This window comes from Chamaea fasciata, unplaced genomic scaffold (genome assembly GCF_029207755.1).
Source record: "Chamaea fasciata isolate MVZ Bird 193981 ecotype frontalis unplaced genomic scaffold, bChaFas1.0.hap1 SCAF_888, whole genome shotgun sequence".
Lineage (NCBI taxonomy): Eukaryota > Metazoa > Chordata > Aves > Passeriformes > Sylviidae > Chamaea > Chamaea fasciata.
Window position 1 is genome coordinate 13,572 of NW_027094973.1, and position 26,347 is coordinate 39,918.

Below are 26,347 nucleotides of genomic sequence, written 5' to 3' on the forward strand. Positions count from 1 at the left end.
CTTTAACCCGGCCGGCGGCGGGGCCAGCCCGGCAGCGCGGCTCCGCCGGAGCCCTGAGCAGCGCCGCGCCGTTCCCCGGCCTCGCCATCCTCCCCTCCTGCTCTTTAAAGGGAGGAGAGAAAGGGGGGAAAAAAAAAATAGCCACAACAGCAACAAAAAAATAGGGAGATAGTAATAATAATAATTATTAGAAAAAAAAAAAAGAAAAACCCGCGCGCGGGAGCGGCGGTTCCCGCCCGGCCGCGGCTCCGCCCCCGCCCCGCCCGGCCCGGCGCGGCTCCAGCCCCGGGAACCGGGAACCGGGAACGGGGATCGGGCATTTCCCAACCGCCGGAGCGCCGAGGTGAGCCGGGAACCGGGCCGGGACAGCGCCGGGGTGAGCCGGGAACCGGGCCGGGACAGCGCCGGGAACCGGGCCGGGACAGCGCCGGGGTGAGCCGGGAACCGGGCCGGGACAGCGCCGGGAACCGGGCCGGGATAGCGCCGGGAACCGGGCCGGGACAGCGCCGGGAACCGGGCCGGGATAGCGCCGGGACAGCGCCGGGAACCGGGCCGGGATAGCGCCGGGAACCGGGCCGGGATAGTGCCGGGGTGAGCCGGGAACCGGGTCGGGATAGTGCCGGGACAGCGCCGGGAACCGGGCCGGGATAGTGCCGGGAACCGGGCCGGGATAGTGCCGGGAACCGGGCCGGGACAGCGCCGGGGTGAGCCGGGAACCGGGCCGGGACAGCGCCGGGGTGAGCCGGGAACCGGGCCGGGACAGCGCCGGGAACCGGGCCGGGACAGCGCCGGGAACCGGGTCGGGATAGCGCCGGGAACCGGGCCGGGACAGCGCCGGGAACCGGGCCGGGACAGCGCCGGGGTGAGCCGGGAACCGGGCCGGGATAGTGCCGGGAACCGGGCCGGGACAGCGCCGGGGTGAGCCGGGAACCGGGCCGGGACAGCGCCGGGGCGGGCTGGGGGCTCTGCCCGTCCCGGTGAACGCGGCGCCTTGCCCGGGTCCTGCTCGGGGGGCCGCCGGTGTCCGTGTGTCCGTGCCCGGTGTCCGTGTGTCCCACCCGGCATTCCTTGCCCCGTGTCCGTGTCTCCCCATCCCGGGGCATTCCCATCCCTCTCCCAGTCTGTCTGTCCCCCCCAGTCCCGGTCTGTCTGTCTGTCCCCCAATCCCGCTGTGTCTGTCTGTCCCCCCCAGTCCCGGTGTCTCTCTGTCCCCCCAGTCCTGGTGTCTGTCTGTCTGTCCCCCCAGTCCCGGTGTCCCCCCCAGTCCCGGTCCCCTCCCCGCGCTGTTCCCGCTCCGTGTGTCCGTGTGTCCGTGTGTCCGTGTGTCCGCGTGTCCGTGTGTCCGCGTGTCCGTGTGTCCGCGTGTCCGCGTGTCCGCGTGTCCGCGTGTCCGCGTGTCCGCGTGTCCGCGTGTCCGTGTGTCCGCGTGTCCGTGTGTCCGTGTGTCCGTGTGTCCGCGTGTCCGTGTGTCCGCGTGTCCGCGTGTCCGTGTGTCCGTGTGTCCGTGTGTCCGTGTGTCCGCGTGTCCGCGTGTCCGCGTGTCCGTGTGTCCGCGTGTCCGTGTGTCCGCGTGTCCGTGTGTCCGTGTGTCCGTGTGCCCGCGTGTCCGTGTGTCCGCGTGTCCGTGTGTCCGTGTGTCCGTGTGTCCGTGTGTCCGTGTGTCCGTGTGTCCGTGTGTCCGCGTGTCCGTGTGTCCGTGTGTCCGCGTGTCCGCGTGTCCGCGTGTCCGCGTGTCCGCGTGTCCGTGTGTCCGCGTGTCCGTGTGTCCGTGTGTCCGCGTGTCCGTGTGTCCGTGTGTCCGTGTGTCCGTGTGTCCGTGTGTCCGTGTGTCCGCGTGTCCGCGTGTCCGTGTGTCCGCGTGTCCGTGTGTCCGCGTGTCCGTGTGTCCGTGTGTCCGTGTGCCCGCGTGTCCGTGTGTCCGCGTGTCCGTGTGTCCGTGTGCCCGCGTGTCCGTGTGTCCGCGTGTCCGCGTGTCCGCGTGTCCGTGTGTCCGCGTGTCCGTGTGTCCGTGTGTCCGCGTGTCCGTGTGTCCGCGTGTCCGTGTGTCCGTGTGTCCGTGTGTCCGTGTGTCCGTGTGTCCGCGTGTCCGCGTGTCCGTGTGTCCGCGTGTCCGTGTGTCCGTGTGTCCGTGTGCCCGCGTGTCCGTGTGTCCGCGTGTCCGTGTGTCCGTGTGTCCGTGTGTCCGTGTGTCCGTGTGTCCGCCTGTCCGTGTGTCCGTGTGTCCGTGTGTCCGTGTGTCCGCGTGTCCGTGTGTCCGTGTGTCCGTGTGCCCGCGTGTCCGTGTGTCCGCGTGTCCGTGTGTCCGTGTGCCCGCGTGTCCGTGTGTCCGCGTGTCCGCGTGTCCGCGTGTCCGTGTGTCCGCGTGTCCGTGTGTCCGTGTGTCCGCGTGTCCGTGTGTCCGCGTGTCCGTGTGTCCGTGTGTCCGTGTGTCCGTGTGTCCGTGTGTCCGCGTGTCCGCGTGTCCGTGTGTCCGCGTGTCCGTGTGTCCGTGTGTCCGTGTGCCCGCGTGTCCGTGTGTCCGTGTGTCCGTGTGCCCGCGTGTCCGTGTGTCCGCGTGTCCGTGTGTCCGTGTGCCCGCGTGTCCGTGTGTCCGCGTGTCCGCGTGTCCGCGTGTCCGTGTGTCCGCGTGTCCGTGTGTCCGTGTGTCCGCGTGTCCGTGTGTCCGCGTGTCCGTGTGTCCGTGTGTCCGTGTGTCCGCGTGTCCGCGTGTCCGTGTGTCCGCGTGTCCGCGTGTCCGTGTGTCCGTGTGCCCGCGTGTCCGTGTGTCCGCGTGTCCGTGTGTCCGTGTGTCCGTGTGTCCGTGTGTCCGTGTGTCCGCCTGTCCGTGTGTCCGTGTGTCCGTGTGTCCGTGTGTCCGCGTGTCCGTGTGTCCGCGTGTCCGCGTGTCCGCGTGTCCGCGTGTCCGTGTGTCCGTCCGTGTCCCCCGCCCCGCGCACTCGTGCCCTGCCCGGCGCCGCCCTCCCTCCTCCTCCTCCTCCTCCTCCTCCTCCGCCGCCGCCTTCCCCACGTGCCCCGCGGCCGGGAATACGCGCAATCCATGGAGCCAGGAATCCAGGGATCCGAAAAGCCAGGGAATCCGTGGATCCGGGAATCCAAGGATCCGGGACTTCATGGATCCAAAAAGCCAGGAATTCGTGGATCCGGGAATCCAAAAAGCCAGGGAATTCGTGGATCCGGGAATCCAAAAATCCATGGAATTCTTGGATCCGTGGATCCAGGAATCCGTGGATCCAGGAATTCATGGAGCCAGAAATCGGGGAATTCATGAATCTAGCAAACCAAACATCGGTGGAATTCATGGATCCAGGAATCCAGAAATCCACGAATCCAGGGATCCAAAGCTTCATGGAATTCGTGGATCCAGGAATCCATGGATCCAGGAATCCTTGGATCCAGAAATCCGCGAATCCAGGGATTCGCGGAGCCAGAAATCCAGGAATTCGTGGATCCGGGAATCTATGGATCCGGGAATGCATGGAGCCAGGAATCCACGGATCCAAAAATCCATGGAATTCGTGGAGCCAGGAATCCATGGGATTCATGGATCCAGGAATCCAGGGATCCAGGGATCCATGGAATTTGTGGGTCCAGAAATCCACAAACCCAGGAATTAATGGATCCAAAAATCCAGGAATTTGTGGCTCCAGGAATTCATGGAGCCAGAAATCCACGGATTCAAAAATCCAGGAATCCGCGGATCCAGAAATTCCTGGATCTAAAAATCCAGGAAATCCGCGGATCCAGAAATTCCAAAGTTTTTTTGTCCAAAATTCCTTTTTATGACCAAAAAAACCCCCAAAAAACCCCAGAATTCTGGGAATCCCTCCCGGCCCCGCGTGGAGAAGCCGGAGCGTGGAATTTTCCGGGATATTTTGGGATGAGGAGAGGGCGGGATTTTGGGGTTTTTTTTTTTGGGAAGCGTGAGAGGAAAACTCGGTTTGTTTTTGGGAGAGCCTGTGCTGGGGGTGAGGCTGAATTCCCGGGAATTTCTCCCGGAAAAGGAAAACAACAAAAAAAAGCGGAAAACGGCTTTTTTTTTTTTTTTTGGCTTCTCTCAGGGATTTGTGCCCGATTTCCTGGTTTTCCCAAAAAAACCAAAAAATCCCAAAGAAACCCGGGATGAGCAGCGGGACATTGCCCCCGTGCCGCTGCGTGCTCTCCAAACCAATTCCCGGTTTTCCCAGCTCGCTTTTCCCAAATTCCGCAGGGTTTTTATTTTTCCTTTTTTTTTTGGGGGAAAAACGCCGGGGCGGGTCCACGCCCGGAATAATTTGGGAACAGCTGGGACCGGGCTCCGGTGTTTTGGGCTTTTTTTGGGATGTGGGGCGGGGATTTCCTTGGCACGGATCCCAAAATCCTCTGGAAGCTGGAAGGGGGGAAGGGAAAAAGGGAAGAAGGGAAAAAAAAAAATATCCCGAAATCCCGAGGGAAGGAAATGAGGAGCGGCTGCGGCGCCAGGAGGGCTCGGGGGAGGAGTTTGTCCCGCCCGGAATTCCCAAAATTGGGATCCCGAATCCTGGGATATCCCGGAGTTTCTCCGCCTGGGATTCCCCCAAATCGGATCCCAAATCCTGGGAATTCTCAATTTAAATCCCAAATCCTGGGATATCCTGGGTTGGGATCCCGAATCCTGGGATATCCCGGAGTTTCTCCGCCTGGGATTCTCGGAATTGGATCCCAAATCCTGGGAATTCTCAATTTAAATCCCAAATCCTGGGATATCCTGGGTTGGTATCCCGAATCCTGGGATATCCCGGAGTTTCTCCGCCTGGGATTCTCGGAATTGGATCCCAAATCCGGGCATTCCTGGGTTTGGATCCCATGCCGAATCCCGGGATATCCCGGAGCTTCTGTGCCCACTGCCAGCTCCCGGTGCCACCCCCGCGTCCGTCTGTCTGTCCCCACGTCCCTGATGGGATCCCCTTGTCCGTCTGTCCGTCCCCGGAGCCTCCCCTGTGTCCGTCTGTCCGTCTGTCCATCCCCGGTGTGTCCCCGTGTCCCCAGTGCCACCACCTGGTGCCATTCCGTGTCCATCTGTCCGTCTGTCCGTCTGTCCGTCTGTCCTCAGGGCGATGGCGGCGGTGCTGTCTGTCCCCGTGTCCATCTGTCCGTCTGTCCGTCTGTCCGTCTGTCCTCAGGGCGATGGCGGCGGTGCTGTCTGTCCCCGTGTCCATCTGTCCGTCTGTCCGTCTGTCCGTCTGTCCTCAGGGCGATGGCGGCGGTGCTGTCTGTCCCCGTGTCCGTCTGTCCGTCTGTCCGCAGGGCGATGGCGGCGGTGCTGTCTGTCCCCGTGTCCGTCTGTCCGTCTGTCCGTCTGTCCTCAGGGCGATGGCGGCGGTGCTGTCTGTCCCCGTGTCCATCTGTCCGTCTGTCCTCAGGGCGATGGCGGCGGTGCTGTCTGTCCCCGTGTCCGTCTGTCCGTCTGTCCGTCTGTCCTCAGGGCGATGGCGGCGGTGCTGTCTGTCCCCGTGTCCGTCTGTCCGTCTGTCCGTCTGTCCGCAGGGCGATGGCGGCGGTGCTGTCTGTCCCCGTGTCCGTCTGTCCGTCTGTCCTCAGGGCGATGGCGGCGGTGCTGTCTGTCCCCGTGTCCGTCTGTCCGTCTGTCCTCAGGGCGATGGCGGCGGTGCTGTCTGTCCCCGTGTCCGTCTGTCCGTCTGTCCTCAGGGCGATGGCGGCGGTGCTGTCTGTCCCCGTGTCCGTCTGTCCGTCTGTCCGTCTGTCCTCAGGGCGATGGCGGCGGTGCTGTCTGTCCCCGTGTCCGTCTGTCCGTCTGTCCGTCTGTCCTCAGGGCAATGGCGGCCGTGCTGTCTGTCCCCGTGTCCATCTGTCCGTCTGTCCGTCTGTCCTCAGGGCGATGGCGGCGGTGCTGTCTGTCCCCGTGTCCGTCTGTCCGTCTGTCCTCAGGGCGATGGCGGCGGTGCTGTCTGTCCCCGTGTCCGTCTGTCCGTCTGTCCTCAGGGCGATGGCGGCGGTGCTGTCTGTCCCCGTGTCCGTCTGTCCGTCTGTCCGTCTGTCCTCAGGGCGATGGCGGCGGTGCTGTCTGTCCCCGTGTCCGTCTGTCCGTCTGTCCTCAGGGCGATGGCGGCGGTGCTGTCTGTCCCCGTGTCCATCTGTCCGTCTGTCCGTCTGTCCGTCTGTCCTCAGGGCGATGGCGGCGGTGCTGTCTGTCCCCGTGTCCATCTGTCCGTCTGTCTGTCCTCAGGGCGATGGCGGCGGTGCTGTCTGTCCCCGTGTCCGTCTGTCTGTCTGTCCTCAGGGCGATGGCGGCGGTGCTGTCTGTCCCCGTGTCCGTCTGTCCGTCTGTCCGCAGGGCGATGGCGGCGGTGCTGTCTGTCCCCGTGTCCATCTGTCCGTCTGTCCGTCTGTCCTCAGGGCGATGGCGGCGGTGCTGTCTGTCCCCGTGTCCATCTGTCCGTCTGTCTGTCCGTCCTCCGGGCGATGGCGGCGGTGCTGTCTGTCCCCGTGTCCGTCTGTCCGTCTGTCCGTCCGTCCTCAGGGTGATGGCGGCGGTGCTGTCTGTCCCCGTGTCCGTCTGTCCGTCTGTCCGTCTGTCCTCAGGGTGATGGCGGCGGTGCTGTCTGTCCCCGTGTCCATCTGTCCGTCTGTCCGTCTGTCCGCAGGGCGATGGCGGCGGTGCTGTCTGTCCCCGTGTCCATCTGTCCGTCTGTCCGTCTGTCCGCAGGGCAATGGCGGCGGTGCTGTCTGTCCCCGTGTCCATCTGTCCGTCTGTCCGTCTGTCTGTCTGTCCTCAGGGCGATGGCGGCGGTGCTGTCTGTCCCCGTGTCCGTCTGTCCGTCTGTCCGTCCGTCCTCAGGGTGATGGCGGCGGTGCTGTCTGTCCCCGTGTCCGTCTGTCCGTCTGTCCGTCTGTCCTCAGGGTGATGGCGGCGGTGCTGTCTGTCCCCGTGTCCGTCTGTCCGTCTGTCCGTCTGTCCGCAGGGCGATGGCGGCGGTGCTGTCTGTCCCCGTGTCCATCTGTCCGTCTGTCCGTCTGTCCGCAGGGCAATGGCGGCGGTGCTGTCTGTCCCCGTGTCCATCTGTCCGTCTGTCCGTCTGTCCGCAGGGCGATGGCGGCGGTGCTGTCTGTCCCCGTGTCCATCTGTCCGTCTGTCCGTCTGTCCGCAGGGCAATGGCGGCGGTGCTGTCTGTCCCCGTGTCCATCTGTCCGTCTGTCCGTCTGTCTGTCTGTCCTCAGGGCGATGGCGGCGGTGCTGTCTGTCCACGTGTCCGTCTGTCCGTCCGTCCTCAGGGCGATGGCGGCGGTGCTGTCTGTCCCCGTGTCCATCTGTCCGTCTGTCCGTCTGTCCTCAGGGCGATGGCGGCGGTGCTGTCTGTCCCCGTGTCCATCTGTCCGTCTGTCCGTCTGTCCTCAGGGTGATGGCGGCGGTGCTGTCTGTCCCCGTGTCCGTCTGTCCGTCTGTCCGCAGGGCGATGGCGGCGGTGCTGTCTGTCCCCGTGTCCGTCTGTCCGTCTGTCCGCAGGGCGATGGCGGCGGTGCTGTCTGTCCCCGTGTCCGTCTGTCTGTCCGTCTGTCCTCAGGGCGATGGCGGCGGTGCTGTCTGTCCCCGTGTCCGTCTGTCCGTCTGTCCGTCTGTCCGCAGGGCGATGGCGGCGGTGCTGTCTGTCCCCGTGTCCATCTGTCCGTCTGTCCGTCTGTCCTCAGGGCGATGGCGGCGGTGCTGTCTGTCCCCGTGTCCGTCTGTCTGTCCGTCCGTCCTCAGGGCGATGGCGGCGGTGCTGTCTGTCCCCGTGTCCGTCTGTCCGTCTGTCTGTCTGTCCGCAGGGCGATGGCGGCGGTGCTGTCTGTCCACGTGTCCGTCTGTCCGTCCGTCCTCAGGGCGATGGCGGCGGTGCTGTCTGTCCCCGTGTCCATCTGTCCGTCCCCGTGTCCGTCTGTCCGTCTGTCCGTCTGTCTGTCTGTCCGTCCGTCCGCAGGGCGATGGCGGCGGTGCTGTCTGTCCCCGTGTCCATCTGTCCGTCTGTCCGTCCGTCCTCAGGGTGATGGCGGCGGTGCTGTCTGTCCCCGTGTCCATCTGTCCGTCTGTCTGTCCGTCTGTCCGCAGGGCGATGGCGGCGGTGCTGTCTGTCCCCGTGTCCGTCTGTCCGTCTGTCCTCAGAGCGATGGCGGCGGTGCTGTCTGTCCCCGTGTCCATCTGTCCGTCTGTCCGTCTGTCCTCAGGGCGATGGCGGCGGTGCTGTCTGTCCCCGTGTCCATCTGTCCGTCTGTCCGTCTGTCCTCAGGGCGATGGCGGCGGTGCTGTCTGTCCCCGTGTCCATCTGTCCGTCTGTCCGTCTGTCCTCAGGGCGATGGCGGCGGTGCTGTCTGTCCCCGTGTCCGTCTGTCCGTCTGTTCGTCTGTCTGTCCGCAGGGCGATGGCGGCGGTGCTGTCTGTCCCCGTGTCCATCTGTCCGTCTGTCCGTCTGTCCTCAGGGCGATGGCGGCGGTGCTGTCTGTCCCCGTGTCCATCTGTCCGTCTGTCCGTCTGTCCTCAGGGCGATGGCGGCGGTGCTGTCTGTCCCCGTGTCCGTCTGTCCGTCTGTCCGTCTGTCCTCAGGGCGATGGCGGCGGTGCTGTCTGTCCCCGTGTCCGTCTGTCTGTCCGTCCTCAGGGCGATGGCGGCGGTGCTGTCTGTCCCCGTGTCCATCTGTCCGTCTGTCCGTCTGTCCTCAGGGCGATGGCGGCGGTGCTGTCTGTCCCCGTGTCCATCTGTCCGTCTGTCCGTCTGTCCGCAGGGCGATGGCGGCGGTGCTGTCTGTCCCCGTGTCCGTCTGTCCGTCTGTTCGTCTGTCTGTCCGCAGGGCGATGGCGGCGGTGCTGTCTGTCCCCGTGTCCGTCTGTCCGTCTGTCTGTCTGTCCTCAGGGCGATGGCGGCGGTGCTGTCTGTCCCCGTGTCCATCTGTCCGTCTGTCCGTCTGTCCTCAGGGCGATGGCGGCGGTGCTGTCTGTCCCCGTGTCCATCTGTCCGTCTGTCCGTCTGTCCTCAGGGCGATGGCGGCGGTGCTGTCTGTCCCCGTGTCCGTCTGTCTGTCCGTCCGTCCTCAGGGCGATGGCGGCGGTGCTGTCTGTCCCCGTGTCCGTCTGTCCGTCTGTCTGTCTGTCCGCAGGGCGATGGCGGCGGTGCTGTCTGTCCCCGTGTCCATCTGTCCGTCCCCGTGTCCGTCTGTCCGTCTGTCCGTCTGTCTGTCTGTCCGTCCGTCCTCAGGGCGATGGCGGCGGTGCTGTCTGTCCCCGTGTCCATCTGTCCGTCTGTCCGTCTGTCCTCAGGGTGATGGCGGCGGTGCTGTCTGTCCCCGTGTCCGTCTGTCTGTCCGTCTGTCCGCAGGGCGATGGCGGCGGTGCTGTCTGTCCCCGTGTCCGTCTGTCTGTCCGTCTGTCCTCAGGGCGATGGCGGCGGTGCTGTCTGTCCCCGTGTCCGTCTGTCCGTCTGTCCGTCTGTCCTCAGGGCGATGGCGGCGGTGCTGTCTGTCCCCGTGTCCGTCTGTCTGTCCGTCCTCAGGGCGATGGCGGCGGTGCTGTCTGTCCCCGTGTCCGTCTGTCCGTCTGTCTGTCCGTCCTCAGGGTGATGGCGGCGGTGCTGTCTGTCCCCGTGTCCATCTGTCCGTCTGTCCGTCTGTCCTCAGGGCGATGGCGGCGGTGCTGTCTGTCCCCGTGTCCATCTGTCCGTCTGTCTGTCCGTCTGTCCGCAGGGCGATGGCGGCGGTGCTGTCTGTCCCCGTGTCCATCTGTCCGTCTGTCTGTCCGTCTGTCCGCAGGGCGATGGCGGCGGTGCTGTCTGTCCCCGTGTCCATCTGTCCGTCTGTCCGTCTGTCCGCAGGGCGATGGCGGCGGTGCTGTCTGTCCCCGTGTCCATCTGTCCGTCTGTCTGTCCGTCTGTCCGCAGGGCGATGGCGGCGGTGCTGTCTGTCCCCGTGTCCATCTGTCCGTCTGTCCGTCTGTCCGCAGGGCAATGGCGGCGGTGCTGTCTGTCCCCGTGTCCGTCTGTCTGTCCGTCTGTCCGCAGGGCGATGGCGGCGGTGCTGTCTGTCCCCGTGTCCGTCTGTCTGTCCGTCTGTCCTCAGGGCGATGGCGGCGGTGCTGTCTGTCCCCGTGTCCATCTGTCCGTCTGTCCGTCTGTCTGTCTGTCCGTCTGTCCGCAGGGCGATGGCGGCGGTGCTGTCTGTCCACGTGTCCATCTGTCCGTCTGTCCGTCTGTCCTCAGGGCGATGGCGGCGGTGCTGTCTGTCCCCGTGTCCATCTGTCCGTCCGTCCTCAGGGCGATGGCGGCGGTGCTGTCTGTCCCCGTGTCCATCTGTCCGTCTGTCTGTCCTCAGGGCGATGGCGGCGGTGCTGTCTGTCCCCGTGTCCATCTGTCCGTCTGTCTGTCCGTCTGTCCGCAGGGCGATGGCGGCGGTGCTGTCTGTCCGTCTGTCCGTCTGTCCGTCTGTCCTCAGGGCGATGGCGGCGGTGCTGTCTGTCCCCGTGTCCGTCTGTCCGTCTGTCCGTCTGTCCTCAGGGCGATGGCGGCGGTGCTGTCTGTCCCCGTGTCCGTCTGTCCGTCTGTCCGTCTGTCCGCAGGGCGATGGCGGCGGTGCTGTCTGTCCCCGTGTCCGTCTGTCCGTCCGTCCTCAGGGCGATGGCGGCGGTGCTGTCTGTCCCCGTGTCCGTCTGTCCGTCTGTCCGTCCGTCCTCAGGGTGATGGCGGCGGTGCTGTCTGTCCCCGTGTCCGTCTGTCCGTCTGTCCGTCTGTCCGCAGGGCGATGGAGGCGGTGCTGTCTGTCCCCGTGTCCGTCTGTCCGTCTGTCCGTCTGTCCTCAGGGCGATGGCGGCGGTGCTGTCTGTCCCCGTGTCCGTCTGTCCGTCTGTCCGTCCGTCCTCAGGGCGATGGCGGCGGTGCTGTCTGTCCCCGTGTCCATCTGTCCGTCTGTCCGTCTGTCCGTCCGTCCTCAGGGCGATGGCGGCGGTGCTGTCTGTCCCCGTGTCCGTCTGTCCGTCTGTCCGCAGGGCGATGGCGGCGGTGCTGTCTGTCCCCGTGTCCATCTGTCCGTCTGTCCGTCTGTCCGCAGGGCGATGGCGGCGGTGCTGTCTGTCCCCGTGTCCATCTGTCCGTCTGTCCGTCTGTCCTCAGGGCGATGGCGGCGGTGCTGTCTGTCCCCGTGTCCATCTGTCCGTCTGTCCGTCTGTCCTCAGGGCGATGGCGGCGGTGCTGTCTGTCCCCGTGTCCATCTGTCCGTCTGTCTGTCCTCAGGGCGATGGCGGCGGTGCTGTCTGTCCCCGTGTCCATCTGTCCGTCTGTCTGTCCGTCTGTCCGCAGGGCGATGGCGGCGGTGCTGTCTGTCCCCGTGTCCATCTGTCCGTCTGTCCGTCTGTCCGCAGGGCAATGGCGGCGGTGCTGTCTGTCCCCGTGTCCGTCTGTCTGTCCGTCTGTCCGCAGGGCGATGGCGGCGGTGCTGTCTGTCCCCGTGTCCGTCTGTCCGTCTGTCCGTCTGTCCGCAGGGCGATGGCGGCGGTGCTGTCTGTCCCCGTGTCCATCTGTCCGTCTGTCCGTCCGTCCTCAGGGCGATGGCGGCGGTGCTGTCTGTCCCCGTGTCCGTCTGTCTGTCCATCCTCAGGGCGATGGCGGCGGTGCTGTCTGTCCCCGTGTCCATCTGTCCGTCTGTCCGTCTGTCCTCAGGGTGATGGCGGCGGTGCTGTCTGTCCCCGTGTCCATCTGTCCGTCTGTCTGTCCGTCCTCAGGGCGATGGCGGCGGTGCTGTCTGTCCGTCTGTCCGTCTGTCTGTCTGTCCGTCTGTCCGCAGGGCGATGGCGGCGGTGCTGTCTGTCCCCGTGTCCGTCTGTCCGTCTGTCCGTCCGTCCTCAGGGTGATGGCGGCGGTGCTGTCTGTCCCCGTGTCCATCTGTCCGTCTGTCCGTCTGTCCTCAGGGCGATGGCGGCGGTGCTGTCTGTCCCCGTGTCCATCTGTCCGTCTGTCCGTCTGTCCTCAGGGCGATGGCGGCGGTGCTGTCTGTCCCCGTGTCCATCTGTCCGTCTGTCTGTCCGTCTGTCCTCAGGGCGATGGCGGCGGTGCTGTCTGTCCCCGTGTCCATCTGTCCGTCTGTCTGTCCTCAGGGCGATGGCGGCGGTGCTGTCTGTCCCCGTGTCCATCTGTCCGTCTGTCTGTCCGTCTGTCCTCAGGGCGATGGCGGCGGTGCTGTCTGTCCCCGTGTCCATCTGTCCGTCTGTCCGTCTGTCCGCAGGGCGATGGCGGCGGTGCTGTCTGTCCCCGTGTCCATCTGTCCGTCTGTCTGTCTGTCCGTCTGTCCGCAGGGCGATGGCGGCGGTGCTGTCTGTCCCCGTGTCCGTCTGTCCGTCTGTCCTCAGGGCGATGGCGGCGGTGCTGTCTGTCCCCGTGTCCATCTGTCCATCTGTCCGTCTGTCCGTCTGTCCTCAGGGCGATGGCGGCGGTGCTGTCTGTCCACGTGTCCATCTGTCCGTCTGTCCGTCTGTCCGCAGGGCAATGGCGGCGGTGCTGTCTGTCCCCGTGTCCGTCTGTCCGTCTGTCCGCAGGGCGATGGCGGCGGTGCTGTCTGTCCCCGTGTCCATCTGTCCGTCTGTCCGTCTGTCCGCAGGGCGATGGCGGCGGTGCTGTCTGTCCCCGTGTCCGTCTGTCCGTCCGTCCGTCCGTCCTCAGGGCGATGGCGGCGGTGCTGTCTGTCCCCGTGTCCATCTGTCCGTCTGTCCGTCTGTCCGTCTGTCCGCAGGGCGATGGCGGCGGTGCTGTCTGTCCCCGTGTCCATCTGTCCGTCTGTCCGTCTGTCCGTCCGTCCTCAGGGCGATGGCGGCGGTGCTGTCTGTCCCCGTGTCCGTCTGTCCGTCTGTCCGTCTGTCCGCAGGGCGATGGCGGCGGTGCTGTCTGTCCCCGTGTCCGTCTGTCCGTCTGTCCTCAGGGCGATGGCGGCGGTGCTGTCTGTCCCCGTGTCCGTCTGTCCGTCTGTCCGTCTGTCCTCAGGGCGATGGCGGCGGTGCTGTCTGTCCCCGTGTCCGTCTGTCCGTCTGTCCGTCTGTCCGCAGGGCGATGGCGGCGGTGCTGTCTGTCCCCGTGTCCATCTGTCCGTCTGTCTGTCCGTCCTCAGGGCGATGGCGGCGGTGCTGTCTGTCCCCGTGTCCATCTGTCCGTCTGTCCGCAGGGCGATGGCGGCGGTGCTGTCTGTCCCCGTGTCCGTCTGTCCGTCTGTCCTCAGGGCGATGGCGGCGGTGCTGTCTGTCCCCGTGTCCGTCTGTCCGTCTGTCTGTCCGTCCTCAGGGCGATGGCGGCGGTGCTGTCTGTCCCCGTGTCCATCTGTCCGTCTGTCCGTCTGTCCTCAGGGCGATGGCGGCGGTGCTGTCTGTCCCCGTGTCCGTCTGTCCGTCTGTCCTCAGGGCGATGGCGGCGGTGCTGTCTGTCCCCGTGTCCATCTGTCCGTCTGTCCGTCTGTCCGCAGGGCGATGGCGGCCGTGCTCTCGCGGCGCCTGGGGAAGCGCTCGCTGCTCGGCGCCCGCGTCGCCGCTCCCGACGGGATCCTCCCGGAGCCGCCCCAGATCCCGGGATTCTCCCAGCGCAGCGAGGACGGAACGCCCGGATCCCCCAATCCCGAATTCCCGGATCCCGGATCCCCCAATCCCGAATTCCCGGATCCCGGATCCGCCAATCCCGAATTCCCGGATCCTGGGAGCCTCCACGGGCAGCAGGTACCTCCTGGGATGGGTGGTGGGAGGGAGAATTCCCAGGATTTTCCCCGAAATCCCGGATCCCCAAATCCCGAATTCCCAAAGGAACGGAATCCCCCACATTCCAACCCCAAAGGAATTCAAATCTCCCACGTTCCCGTCTGAGATCCTCCGTGATCCCTGCGGAAAATCCTCGATCCCGTTTTTTTTTTTTTTTTTGGGAATCTTGGTGCTGGTTTCCCAAATCCCGATGCCGCTGTGGGACCGGCCGGGATGGGATCCCAGGGAGGGATCTTCCCCCGAAAGTGGGGGGAGACTTTTCTGGGAAAAGGGCGGGAATTTGGGAATTACTCGGAAATTCAGGAATTTGGGAATTCGGATATTTGGGAATTCGGGAATGCTGAGGGTGGGGGAATGCTGGGGGTGAGAAATCCCAGATTTGGGAATGCTGGGGCTGGGAATTCCCAGATTTGGGAATGCTGGGGGTGGGAAATCCCGGATTTGGGAATGCTGGGGGTGGGAAATCCCGGATTTGGGAATGCTGGGGGTGGGAAATCCTGGATTTGGGAATGCTGGGGCTGGGAAATCCCGGATTTGGGAATGCTGGGGGTGGGAAATCCCGGATTTGGGAATGCTGGGGCTGGGAATTCCCGGATTTGGGAATGCTGGGGGTGGGAAATCCCGGATTTGGGAATGCTGGGGGTGAGAAATCCCGGATTTGGGAATGCTGGGGGTGAGAAATCCCGGATTTGGGAATGCTGGGGGTGGGAATTCCCAGATTTGGGAATGCTGGGGGCAGGCAGAGCAGGATTTTTTTTCGGGATCCGTTCGGGAACGTTCAATCCGAGCCCGCCCGGATCCCTTGGGATTCCGGGTGATCCCAAAGCCCATCCCGAACTTTTCCCGCCTTTCCCAGGTGCCGCTGCCGCCCCCGGACGAGCAGCTCCCGGGATTCCCGGCGGGCTGGAGGGCGCAGGAGCAGCTCCAGGCCCGGCCCCATCCCGGAATTCCGCAGAGATCCGTGTCCAGCAGCATCGACGTGCCCAAAAGGTCCGCGCCTGCTCCCGGGAGCCCAAATCCCGGGATAACGGCCCGGCTTGGAGCCCAAATCCTGGGATTCCCAGCGTTTTATCCCAGGTCCTGGGGTTTCCCAATTTCCATCCCGAATCCTGGGAATTCTTCAATTTTACGTCCCAAATCCTGGGATTCTCCAGAGTTTCCCCACCTGAGATTGCCCAAAGTGGATCCCAAATGCTGGGATTCCCTGGATTTTATCCCAAATCCGGGGATTCTCCAGTTTGGATCCCAAATGCTGGAAATCTCCGGCTCGGATCCCAAACCCTGGGATATCCCGGAGTTTTTCCACCTGAGATCCAGGATCCATTTCCCAATTCCCTTTTCCCACCCCGGGGCGGGATCACCGGCCGGGGTGAGGGGTGACCATTCCAGGTCTCCCGGCGTTTTTTCCTTCCCCTTTTCCAGGCAGAATTCCCAACATTTTTCCCTCCCCTTTTCTGGGTCTCTCAAGGTTTTTTCCCCTCCCCTTTTTCTGGCCAGAATTCCCAGCTTTTTCCCACTCTTTCCGGGCGGAATTCCCGAGGTTTTTCCCGCTCTCTCCGTGCGTCATTCCCGACGTTTTTCCCGCTCTCTCCGTCCGTCATTCCCGACGTTTTTCCCGCTCTCTCCATCCGTCATTCCTGACGTTTCCCGCTCTCTCCGTCCGTCATTCCCGACGTTTTTCCCGCTCTCTCCGTGTGTCATTCCCAACGTTTTTCCCGCTCTCTCCGTCCGTCATTCCCGACGTTTCCCGCTCTCTCCGTGCGTCATTCCCGATGTTTTTCCCACTCTCTCCGTCCGTCATTCCCGACGTTTTTCCCGCTCTCTCCGTCCGTCATTCCCGGTGTTTTTCGCTCTCTCTCCGTCCGTCATTCCCGACGTTTCCCGCTCTCTCCGTCCGTCATTCCCGACGTTTTTCCCACTCTCTCCGTCCGTCATTCCCGACGTTTTTCCCGCTCTCTCCGTGCGTCATTCCCGACGTTTTTCCCGTTCTCTCCGTCCGTCATTCCCGACGTTTTTCCCTCTCTCTCCATCCGTCATTCCCGACGTTTTTCCCGCTCTCTCCGTCCGTCATTCCCGACGTTTCCCGCTCTCTCCGTGCGTCATTCCCGACGTTTTTCCCGCTCTCTCCGTCCGTCATTCCCGACGTTTTTCCCTCTCTCTCCATCCGTCATTCCCGACGTTTTTCCTGCTCTCTCCGTCCGTCATTCCCAATGTTTTTCCCGCTCTCTCCGTCCGTCATTCCCGACGTTTTTCCCGCTCTCTCCGTCCATCATTCCCGATGTTTTTCCCTCTCTCTCCATGTGTCATTCCCAACGTTTTTCCCGCTCTCTCCGTCCGTCATTCCCGACGTTTTTCCCAATCTCTCCGTCCGTCATTCCCGACATTTCCCGCTCTCTCCATCCGTCATTCCCGACGTTTTTCCCAATCTCTCCGTCCGTCATTCCCGACATTTCCCGCTCTCTCCGTCCGTCATTCCCGACGTTTTTCCCGCTCTCTCCGTCCGTCATTCCCGACGTTTTTCCCTCTCTCTCCGTCCGTCATTCCCGATGTTTTTCCCGCTCTCTCCATCCGTCATTCCCGACGTTTCCCTCTCTCTCCGTGCGTCATTCCCGACGTTTTTCCCTCTCTCTCCCTTCGTCATTCCCGACGTTTTTCCCGCTCTCTCCGTCCGTCATTCCCGACGTTTTTCCCGCTCTTTTCCTGCGTCATTCCCGACATTTCCCTCTCTCTCCGTCCGTCATTCCCGACGTTTTTCCCGCTCTCTCCATCCGTCATTCCCGCCGTTTTTCCCTCTCTCTCCATCCGCCATTCCCGCCGTTTTTCCCCGCAGGCGGTGGCCGGATCCGGTGGACATGGACGAGATGATGGCGGCGCTGGTGCTGACCAGCCTCTCCTGCAGCCCCGCCCCGCCCCGTGAGTGCTTCCCGAAAAACCCAACATCCCGGGATACGGCCCCGGGAAAACCGGGAATGCTGCCGCGGCGCCGGATGCCGGGGCCGGGAATTTTCACAGGGAAGGGGAGGGATTCTCTGGGGGTGCTGGTGGCGCCTCCCGGCAAAATTCCAAAGGGATTCGGGGTTCCCGTGGGAATGGGCGTCCCAAAGCTCCCTGGGAAACCCTTTCCCTGAAGGAATTCCCGAAATTCCGACCTGAAACTTCTCCCCGAAACGACTCGAGGCCTTTCCCTGGGAGAAATCCCGATCCCTCATCCCAGGGAATTCCAGGTCCGTGTCCCCGAGTGTCACCTCCCGGGGGTGGGGAGGGGACAATTCCCGGTCACGGGTGGATTTGGTTTTGGGGAGCAGCTGGACAAATCCATCGGGACAGACAAATCCGTCGGGATGGACAAATCCGTCGGGATAGTTTCCATCGGGATTGTTTGTGTATTTTTGTCCCTTTCATTTGTTTTATTTGTGTCCCCTCAGGGGGGCAGCTGTCCCCGTGTCCCCGAGGTGACAGTGGCAGTGTGTCCCCAGGGTGACAGTGGCACTGTGTCCTCAGGGTGACAGTGGCACTGTGTCCCCGAGGTGACAGTGGCAGTGTGTCCCCGAGGTGACAGTGGCACTGTGTCCCCAAGGTGACAGTGGCAGTGTGTCCCCAGGGTGACAGTGGCACTGTGTCCCCGAGGTGACAGTGGCACTGTGTCCTCGAGGTGACAGTGGCACTGTGTCCTCGGGGTGACAGTGGCACTGTGTCCTCAGGGTGACAGTGGCACTGTGTCCCCAGGGTGACAGTGGCAGTGTGTCCCCGAGGTGACAGTGGCACTGTGTCCCCAGGGTGACAGTGGCAGTGTGTCCCCAAGGTGACAGTGGCAGTGTGTCCCCAGGGTGACAGTGGCAGTGTGTCCCCGAGGTGACAGTGGCACTGTGTCCCCAGGGTGACAGTGGCACTGTGTCCCCGAGGTGACAGTGGCAGTGTGTCCCCAGGGTGACAGTGGCACTGTGTCCTCAGGGTGACAGTGGCAGTGTGTCCCCAGGGTAACAGTGGCAGTGTGTCCCCAGGGTGACAGTGGCAGTGTGTCCCCAGGGTGACAGTGGCACTGTGTCCCAAAGGTGACAGTGGCAGTGTGTCCCCGAGGTGACAGTGGCACTGTGTCCCCAGGGTGACAGTGGCAGTGTGTCCCCGAGGTGACAGTGGCACTGTGTCCCCAGGGTGACAGTGGCACTGTGTCCCAAAGGTGACAGTGGCACTGTGTCCCCAGGGTGACAGTGGCAGTGTGTCCCCGGGGTGACAGTGGCACTGTGTCCCCAGGGTGACAGTGGCACTGTGTCCCCAGGGTGACAGTGGCAGTGTGTCCCCGAGGTGACAGTGGCAGTGTGTCCCCAGGGTGACAGTGGCAGTGTGTCCCCAGGGTGACAGTGGCAGTGTGTCCCCGAGGTGACAGTGGCACTGTGTCCCCAGGGTGACAGTGGCACTGTGTCCTCAGGGTGACAGTGGCTCTGTGTCCCCAGGGTGACAGTGGCAGTGTGTCCCCGAGGTGACAGTGGCACTGTGTCCCCAAGGTGACAGTGGCAGTGTGTCCTCAGGGTGACAGTGGCACTGTGTCCCCAGGGTGACAATGGCACTGTGTCCCCAAGGTGACAGTGGCAGTGTGTCCTCAGGGTGACAGTGGCACTGTGTCCCCAAGGTGACAGTGGCAGTGTGTCCCCTCGATGGTTCAGCTGTGCCTGTGTCCCCTCGCTGACAATGTCCCCGTGTCCCCGTGTCCCCGTGTCCCCTCGCTGACCGTGTCCCCGTGTCCCCTTCCTGACCGTGTCCCCGTGTCCCCGTGTCCCCTCACTGACCGTGTCCCCGTGTCCCCGTGTCCCCGTGTCCCCGTGTCCCCTCACTGACCGTGTCCCCGTGTCCCCGTGTCCCCGTGTCCCCGTGTCCCCGTGTCCCCTCACTGACCGTGTCCCCGTGTCCCCGTGTCCCCGTGTCCCCGTGTCCCCGTGTCCCCTCACTGACCGTGTCCCCATGTCCCCGTGTCCCCGTGTCCCCGTGTCCCCTCACCGACCGTGTCCCCGTGTCCCCGTGTCCCCGTGTCCCCGTGTCCCCTCGCTGACCGTGTCCCCGTGTCCCCGTGTCCCCGTGTCCCCGTGTCCCCGTGTCCCCATGTCCCCGTGTCCCCGTGTCCCCTCGCTGACCGTGTCCCCGTGTCCCCGTGTCCCCGTGTCCCCGTGTCCCCGTGTCCCCGTGTCCCCTCGCTGACCGTGTCCCCGTGTCCCCGTGTCCCCGTGTCCCCGTGTCCCCGTGTCCCCGTGTCCCCGTGTCCCCTCACTGACCGTGTCCCCATGTCCCCGTGTCCCCGTGTCCCCGTGTCCCCTCGCTGACCGTGTCCCCGTGTCCCCGTGTCCCCGTGTCCCCGTGTCCCCTCGCTGACCGTGTCCCCGTGTCCCCGTGTCCCCGTGTCCCCGTGTCCCCGTGTCCCCATGTCCCCGTGTCCCCGTGTCCCCTCGCTGACCGTGTCCCCGTGTCCCCATGTCCCCGTGTCCCCGTGTCCCCTCGCTGACCGTGTCCCCGTGTCCCCATGTCCCCGTGTCCCCGTGTCCCCTCGCTGACCGTGTCCCCGTGTCCCCGTGTCCCCTCGCTGACCGTGTCCCCGTGTCCCCTCGCTGACCGTGTCCCCGTGTCCCCGTGTCCCCGTGTCCCCTCGCTGACCGTGTCCCCGTGTCCCCGTGTCCCCGTGTCCCCGTGTCCCCTCGCTGACCGTGTCCCCGTGTCCCCGTGTCCCCGTGTCCCCGTGTCCCCGTGTCCCCTCACTGACCGTGTCCCCGTGTCCCCATGTCCCCGTGTCCCCGTGTCCCCGTGTCCCCGTGTCCCCTCACTGACCATGTCCCTGTGTCCCCGTGTCCCCTCGCTGACCGTGTCCCCGTGTCCCCGTGTCCCCGTGTCCCCTCGCTGACCGTGTCCCCGTGTCCCCGTGTCCCCGTGTCCCCTCGCTGACCGTGTCCCCGTGTCCCCGTGTCCCCGTGTCCCCTCGCTGACCGTGTCCCCGTGTCCCCGTGTCCCCGTGTCCCCTCGCTGACCGTGTCCCCGTGTCCCCGTGTCCCCGTGTCCCCGTGTCCCCTCGCTGACCGTGTCCCCGTGTCCCCGTGTCCCCGTGTCCCCTCGCTGACCGTGTCCCCGTGTCCCCGTGTCCCCCCAGGCTCGCAGGTGGCCGCTGACCCCTGGAAGGACGGCGGGGACGTGTCCGACAGCGGCAGCAGCACCACCAGCGGCCACTGGAGCAGCGTCACCAGTGTCACCTCGTCCCCTCCGCACGGCGGTGTCACCATGTCCCCTCCCCACGGCGGTGCCACCTCATCCCCTCCCCACAGCGGTGTCACCCCGTTCCCTCATGGCGGTGTCACCATGTCCCCTCCCCACGGCGGTGTCACCATGTCCCCTCATGGCGCTGTCACCGCGTCCCCCCCGGCCGACGACGGCTTCGACACGGACCCGGAGCCGTCCCCGCCCGAGGAGCCGGCGCGGCGCCGCAGGAAGGTGAGGTGACGCCGGGGTGACACGGGTGACACGGGTGCCACGGGTGACGTGGGTTACATGGGTGACGCGGGTGACGCGGGTGACAGGGGTGACGCGGGTGACGCGTGTGACACGGGTGACATGGGTGACACGGGTGACGCGGGTGACGCGGGTGCCGTCAGTGACACGGGTGACACGGGTGGCAGGGGTGACACGGGTGACACGGCTGACGCCGGGGTGACATTGGGGTGACGTCAGGGTGACGTTGGCAGTGACGCGGGTGACGCCGGGGTGACACGGGTGACACGGGTGGCAGGGGTGACACGGGTGACACGGGTGACGCCGGGGTGACATTGGGGTGACGTCAGGGTGACGTTGGCAGTGACGCGGGTGACGCCGGGGTGACACGGGTGACACGGGTGACAGGGGTGACATGGGTGACATGGGTGACACGGGTGACACGGGTGACAGGGGTGACATGGGTGACATGGGTGACACGGGTGACACGGGTGACGCGGGTGACACGGGTGCCGCGGGTGCCGCGGGTGACACGGGGGCTGCGGGTGACACAGGTGACGCGGGTGACACGGGTGACATGGGTGACGCGGGTGCCGCGGGTGACACAGGTGACACGGGTGCCGCGGGTGACGCGGGTGACAGGGGTGACACGGGTGACACGGGTGACACGGGTGACACATGTGACAGGGATGACGCGGGTGCCGCAGGTGCCGTGGGTGACACGGGTGACAGGGGTGACACGGGTGCTGCAGTTTACATGGGTGACAGGGGTGACACGGGTGCCGCGGGTGACACGGGTGACACGGGTGACATGGGTGACACGGGTGACACGGGTGAGACAGGGGTGACACGAGTGACGCGGGTGACACGGGTGACACGGGTGACACGGGTGACAGGGTTGACGCGGGTGACACGGGGGCCACGGGTGACATGGGTGACAGGGGTGACACGTGTGACAGGGATGACGCGGGGGCCGCAGGTGACGCGGGTGACACGGGTGACACGGGTGCCACGTGTGACAGGGGTGCCACGGGTGACGCGGGTGACACGGGTGACAGGGTTGACGCGGGTGACATGGGTGACACGGGTGACACGGGTGACACGGGTGAGACGGGTGACACGGGGGCCACGGGTGACACGGGTGACACGGGTGACACGGGTGACGCGGGTGACAGGGGTGACACGGGTGACACGAGTGACGCGGGTGACAGGGGTGACACGGGTGACACGGGTGACAGGGGTGACACGTGTGACAGGGATGACGCGGGGGCCGCAGGTGACACGGGTGACATGGGTGACGCGGGTGCCGCGTGTGACAGGGGTGCCACGGGTGACGCGGGTGACACGGGTGACAGGGTTGACGCGGGTGACACAGGTGACACGGGTGACAGGGGTGACGCGGGTGACGCAGGTGACAGGGGTGACGCAGGTGACGCGGGTGACACGGGTGACAGGGTTGACGCGGGTGAGACAGGGGTGACACGAGTGACGCGGGTGACATGGGTGACGCGGGTGACACGGGTGACACGGGTGCCGTGGGTGACAGGGTTGACGCGGGTGACACGGGTGACACGGGTGACACGGGTGACAGGAGTGACACGGGTGACACGGGTGACACGTGTGACGGGGTGCCGCGTGTGCCGCGGGTGCCGCGTTGCGTGTCCCCGGCAGGCGGCGGCGATGCTCAAGTGCCTGTGGCCGGGCTGCGGGAAGGTTCTGCGCTCCGGCGTCGGCATCAAGCGCCACGTCCGCACCCGGCACCTGGGGTGAGGACCCGGGAATGGGAATGGGAATTCCCGGGTTTCCTGAGGGGAATCCCATCCCTCCCCAACCCTCAAATCCCTGGGATTTATCCCTCTGGAATTCCCCATTCCTTCAGGCTTCGAATCCGGGATTTTCCAGGAGTTCCCTTCGGATTTCAGGAATTTTTTGGCACTGAGGGAGTTCAGGCTCTGGGTTTGTTTTCCGAGCGGGAATTCTTTGGGAAAAGCCAAGGACAGGGAAGCAGCGAGCGGCTCTGGGCTGCTCCTCCCGCCCTGGGGAAAAAATCCGGGAATGGGCTGGAAAATCCTGGGAAATCCTGGAAAAATGTGCTGGGAAATCCTGGAAAAACTCCCTGGGAAATCCTGGAATAGGCTGGGAAATCCAGGAATTCCCTGGAAAATCCTGGAAAAACTCCCTGGAAAATCCTGGAATGGGCTGGGAAATCCTGGAATTCCCTGGAAAACCCCGGGAAATGCTGGGAGGGGCTGCAGGGGCCAATCCCTGCTGGTGGCAGGAGCCGGAATTCCCGGGAAATGGGGCTGGGGGTTGGGGACGGTGACAGTGCCACCTGTCCCTTTTTGTCACCCGGGTCCCTTTGTCACCTGTCCCTTTGTCACCTCTGTCCCTCTGTCCCTTTGTCACTGGGGTCCCTTTGTCCCCTGGGTCCTTTTTTGTCGCCAAAGTCCCTTTGTCCCCTCTGTCCCTTTTTCCTTTTTCGTCACCTGTGTCCCTTCATCACCCGTGTCCCCTTGTCACCCGCATCCCTTTGTCACCCGTGTCCCCTCGTCACTCGTGTCCCCTTGTCACCCGCGTCCCTTTGTCACCCGCGTCCCTTTGTCACCCGCATCCCTTCGTCACCCGCGTCCCTTTGTCACCCGCGTCCCTTTGTCACCCGCGTCCCTTTGTCACCCGCATCCCTTCGTCACCCGCGTCCCTTCGTCACCCGCGTCCCTTTGTCACCCGTGTCCCTTTGTCACCCGCATCCCTTCGTCACCCGCGTCCCTTTGTCACCCGTGTCCCTTTGTCACCCGCGTCCCTTTGTCACCCGCATCCCTTCGTCACCCGCGTCCCCTTGTCACCCGCATCCCTTCGTCACCCGCGTCCCTTTGTCACCCGCGTCCCCTTGTCACCCGCGTCCCTTTGTCACCCGTGCCCCTTGTCACCCGCGTCCCCTTGTCACCCCGCGTCCCCTTGTCACCCGCGTCCCTTTGTCACCCGTGTCCCTTCATCACCCGCGTCCCTTAGTCACCCATGTCCCTTCGTCGCCCGTGTCCCTTCGTCACCCGCGTCCCCTCGTCACCCGCATCCCTTCGTCACCCGCGTCCCTTTGTCACCCGTGTCCCTTCGTCACCCACGTCCCCTCGTCACCCACGTCCCCTCGTCACCCGTGTCCCCTCGTCACCCGTGTCCCCTTGTCACCCACGTCCCCTTGTCACCCGTGTCCCCTTGTCACCTGTGTCCCCTTGTCACCCGTGTCCCTTTGTCACCCGCATCCCATCGTCACCCCGCGTCCCCTCGTCACCCGCGCCCCCTCGTCACCCGTGTCCCCTGTGTCCCCGCAGGGACGGCTCGGAGCGCGAGGAGGATTTCTACTACACCGAGCTGCAGGTGCCACCAGGGCCGCCCACGGAGCTGCCACCGCCCGCTGTCCCCGCTGTCCCCGCTGTCCCCGCCGTCCCCGCTGTCCCCACCGTCCCCGCCGTCCCCGGTGTCCCCGGTGTCCCCGCTGTCCCCGGTGTCACGCCCTGCTCGGCCCCCATCGTCATCCCCGGCCAGCCCGGCCTGAGCCACTCGGCCCCGCCCGGCTCCTTGTGGCACATCCAGGCCGACCACGCCTACCAGGTGAGGGGACAGAGGGGACACCGTGGGGACACCGTGGGGACACTGGGGACACTGCCAGGACAGTCATGAGGACATCACTGGAGACACTGCGGACACTGGGGACGGCCGTGGGGACAGCGGGGACACGGCTGGGGACATCGCAGGGACATCCCTGGGGACAGAGCTGGGGACACCCGTGGGGACATTGCTGGGGATCTCCCTGGGGACATCCCAGGATTTGTGTCCCTGTCCCTGTCCCCTGTCCCTGTCCCCTGTCCCCTGTCCCTGTCCCCTGTCCCCTGTCCCTGTCCCCAGCTCAGGGATTTGTGTCCCTGTCCCTGTCCCCTGTCCCCTGTCCCCTGTCCCTGTCCCCTGTTCCTGTCCCCTGTCCCCAGCTCAGGGATTTGTGTCCCTGTCCCTGTCCCTGTCCCCTGTCCCCAGCTCAGGGATATGTGTCCCTGTCCCCTGTCCCCTGTCCCCTGTCCCTGTCCCTGTCCCTGTCCCTGTCCCCAGCTCAGGGATTTGTGTCCCTGTCCCTGTCCCTGTCCCTGTCCCTGTCCCTGTCCCCAGCTCAGGGATTTGTGTCCCTGTCCCCTGTCCCCTGTCCCCTGTCCCCTGTCCCTGTCCCTGTCCCTGTCCCCTGTCCCCTGTCCCTGTCCCTGTCCCTGTCCCCTGTCCCTGTCCCTGTCCCTGTCCCTGTCCCCAGCTCAGGGATTTGTGTCCCTGTCCCTGTCCCTGTCCCTGTCCCTGTCCCCTGTCCCCAGCTCAGGGATTTGTGTCCCTGTCCCCTGTCCCTTGTCCCCATGGCCGGAATGTGCCGCACCCACCCCGAGCAGATCCCAGGGCTGGAACGTGTCCTCATCCCCAAGGAATGTCACACCCCAGGGAGTGTCACACCCCAAGGAATGTCACACCCCAGGGAGTGTCACACCCCAGGCGATGTCACCTCCCAGGGGACAGCTGTGCCACCAGCAGGAATCCGGCACTGGGGCTGCCTGCCGGCGCGGCACACTCCCGGTGTCCCCAGGCGGTGACAGCGGTGTCCCCAGGCGGTGCCAGTCGCCGAGGGCAGGGGACACCGCTGAGGGCTGGCTGTCCCCGCGCAGGCGCTGCCCTCCATCCAGATCCCCGTGTCCCCGCACATCTTCACCAGCATCAGCTGGGCCGCGGCCGCCGCCCCGCTGCCGTCCCTGTCACCGGTGAGTGTCACCTGCCGGGGGGCCACGCGGGGCCTCCTGGCCCCTCCTGTCCCCCTCTGTCCCCTCCTGTCCCCTCCTGGCCCCTTCTGTCCCCTCCTGTCCCCTCCTGGCCCCTTCTGTCCCCTCCCGTCCCCTCCCGTCCCCTTCCGTCCCCTCCCGTCCCCTTCCGTCCCCTTCCGTCCCCTCCCGTCCCCTTCTGTCCCCTCCCGTCCCCTCCTGTCCCCTTCTGTCCCCTCCTGTCCCCTCCCGTCCCCTCCTGGCCCCTCCCGTCCCCTTCTGTCCCCTCTTGTCCCCTCCTGTCCCCTCCCGTCCCCTCCCGTCCCCTTCTGTCCCCTCCCGTCCCCTTCTGTCCCCTCCTGTCCCCTTCTGTCCCCTCCTGTCCCCTCCCGTCCCCTCCTGTCCCCTCTTGTCCCCTCCTGTCCCCTTCTGTCCCCTCCTGTCCCCTCCCGTCCCCTTCTGTCCCCTCATGTCCCCTCCTGTCCCCTCCTTTTCCATGCTTTTCCCGCCCTTTTTTTCCCCGCCCTTTTTTCCCGCCCTTCCCCCCCCCCACGCTTCCCCCGCCCTCCTTTCCCGGAGAAGAACCGAAACCTTCACAACCCCTCACCTTGCCCCATTCTCCTCCCCTTTTTTGTCCCTTTTTTGTCCCTTTCTTGTCCCTTTCTTGTCCCTTTTTCTGTCACTTCCGTCCCTTTGTCTTCCCCCCAGGCGCGGAGCCGCTCCCTCAGCCTCGGCGAGCCTCGGCCGCCGCCGCCATTGCTCCGACCCCAGCTGCTCGTGGCCTCCCCTCCCCGCGTCTCCCTCAGCTCCAGGTAAGAACCCCACCAAAAAAACCCCCCAAAATCCACCCCTGCAAGGACCCTTCCACCCAGAAACCTGGGAAAAAACCCCAAAATCCTCACTTTTCCCCTCAGAAAAAGCCGCGGCGAGGCCAGGAAATGCCGCAAGGTTTACGGCATCGAGCACCGGGATCAGTGGTGCACGGCGTGCCGCTGGAAAAAAGCCTGCCAGCGCTTCCTGGACTGAATTCCACCTTTGCCCTCCTTTTTATTTTTCCCACCTGGAATTCCCTCAGGAATCCGGGAATTCCCTCAGGAATCCGGGAATTCCCTCAGGAATCCGGGAATTCCCTCATCGCTGCAACCAAGGGACCGGCACAGCCCGGCGGCGGCGCTGGGAGAATCTCTCTCCTCTTCCACCTTTTTATATTAAAAAAAAAAAAAAAAAGAAAAAAAAAAAATCACTTTTCCCACTTTTTCCCCCTCCCTGTTTTTAAAAACCCGAAGAAAAATTCCCGTCGGGATTTGGGGAAAAGGAGGAAAAAAAAAAACCTCCGCGGGGGTGGGGCGGTTTTACCGGCGATTTTGAGGGAAACCAAAGAT

General features: G+C 64.7%; 1 protein-coding gene across 1 annotated transcript; it reads left to right on the forward strand.

Moving 5' to 3' along the window:
- Positions 1-26,079, forward strand: ZNF395 (zinc finger protein 395). Its single transcript, XM_066209364.1, has 10 exons — positions 1-343; positions 13,437-13,683; positions 14,579-14,712; positions 16,553-16,635; positions 19,850-20,187; positions 21,856-21,950; positions 23,511-23,790; positions 24,876-24,968; positions 25,674-25,777; positions 25,880-26,079. Exons 2-10 carry the CDS (start codon positions 13,441-13,443, stop codon positions 25,989-25,991), a joined length of 1,482 nt encoding a protein of 493 aa, XP_066065461.1. The 5' UTR covers positions 1-343; positions 13,437-13,440; the 3' UTR covers positions 25,992-26,079.
- The last annotated feature ends 268 nt before the right edge of the window (positions 26,080-26,347 follow it).

Bases quoted from the DNA above. Each gene is read 5' to 3' on its own strand.
- ZNF395 (XM_066209364.1), top strand. From the start codon at position 13,441: ATGGCGGCCGTGCTCTCGCGGCGCCTGGGGAAGCGCTCGCTGCTCGGC. The intron at 21,951-23,510 runs GTGAGGACCCGG...GTGTCCCCGCAG, and splicing joins GTCCGCACCCGGCACCTGGG to GGACGGCTCGGAGCGCGAGG. The intron at 25,778-25,879 runs GTAAGAACCCCA...TTTTCCCCTCAG, and splicing joins CGCGTCTCCCTCAGCTCCAG to AAAAAGCCGCGGCGAGGCCA.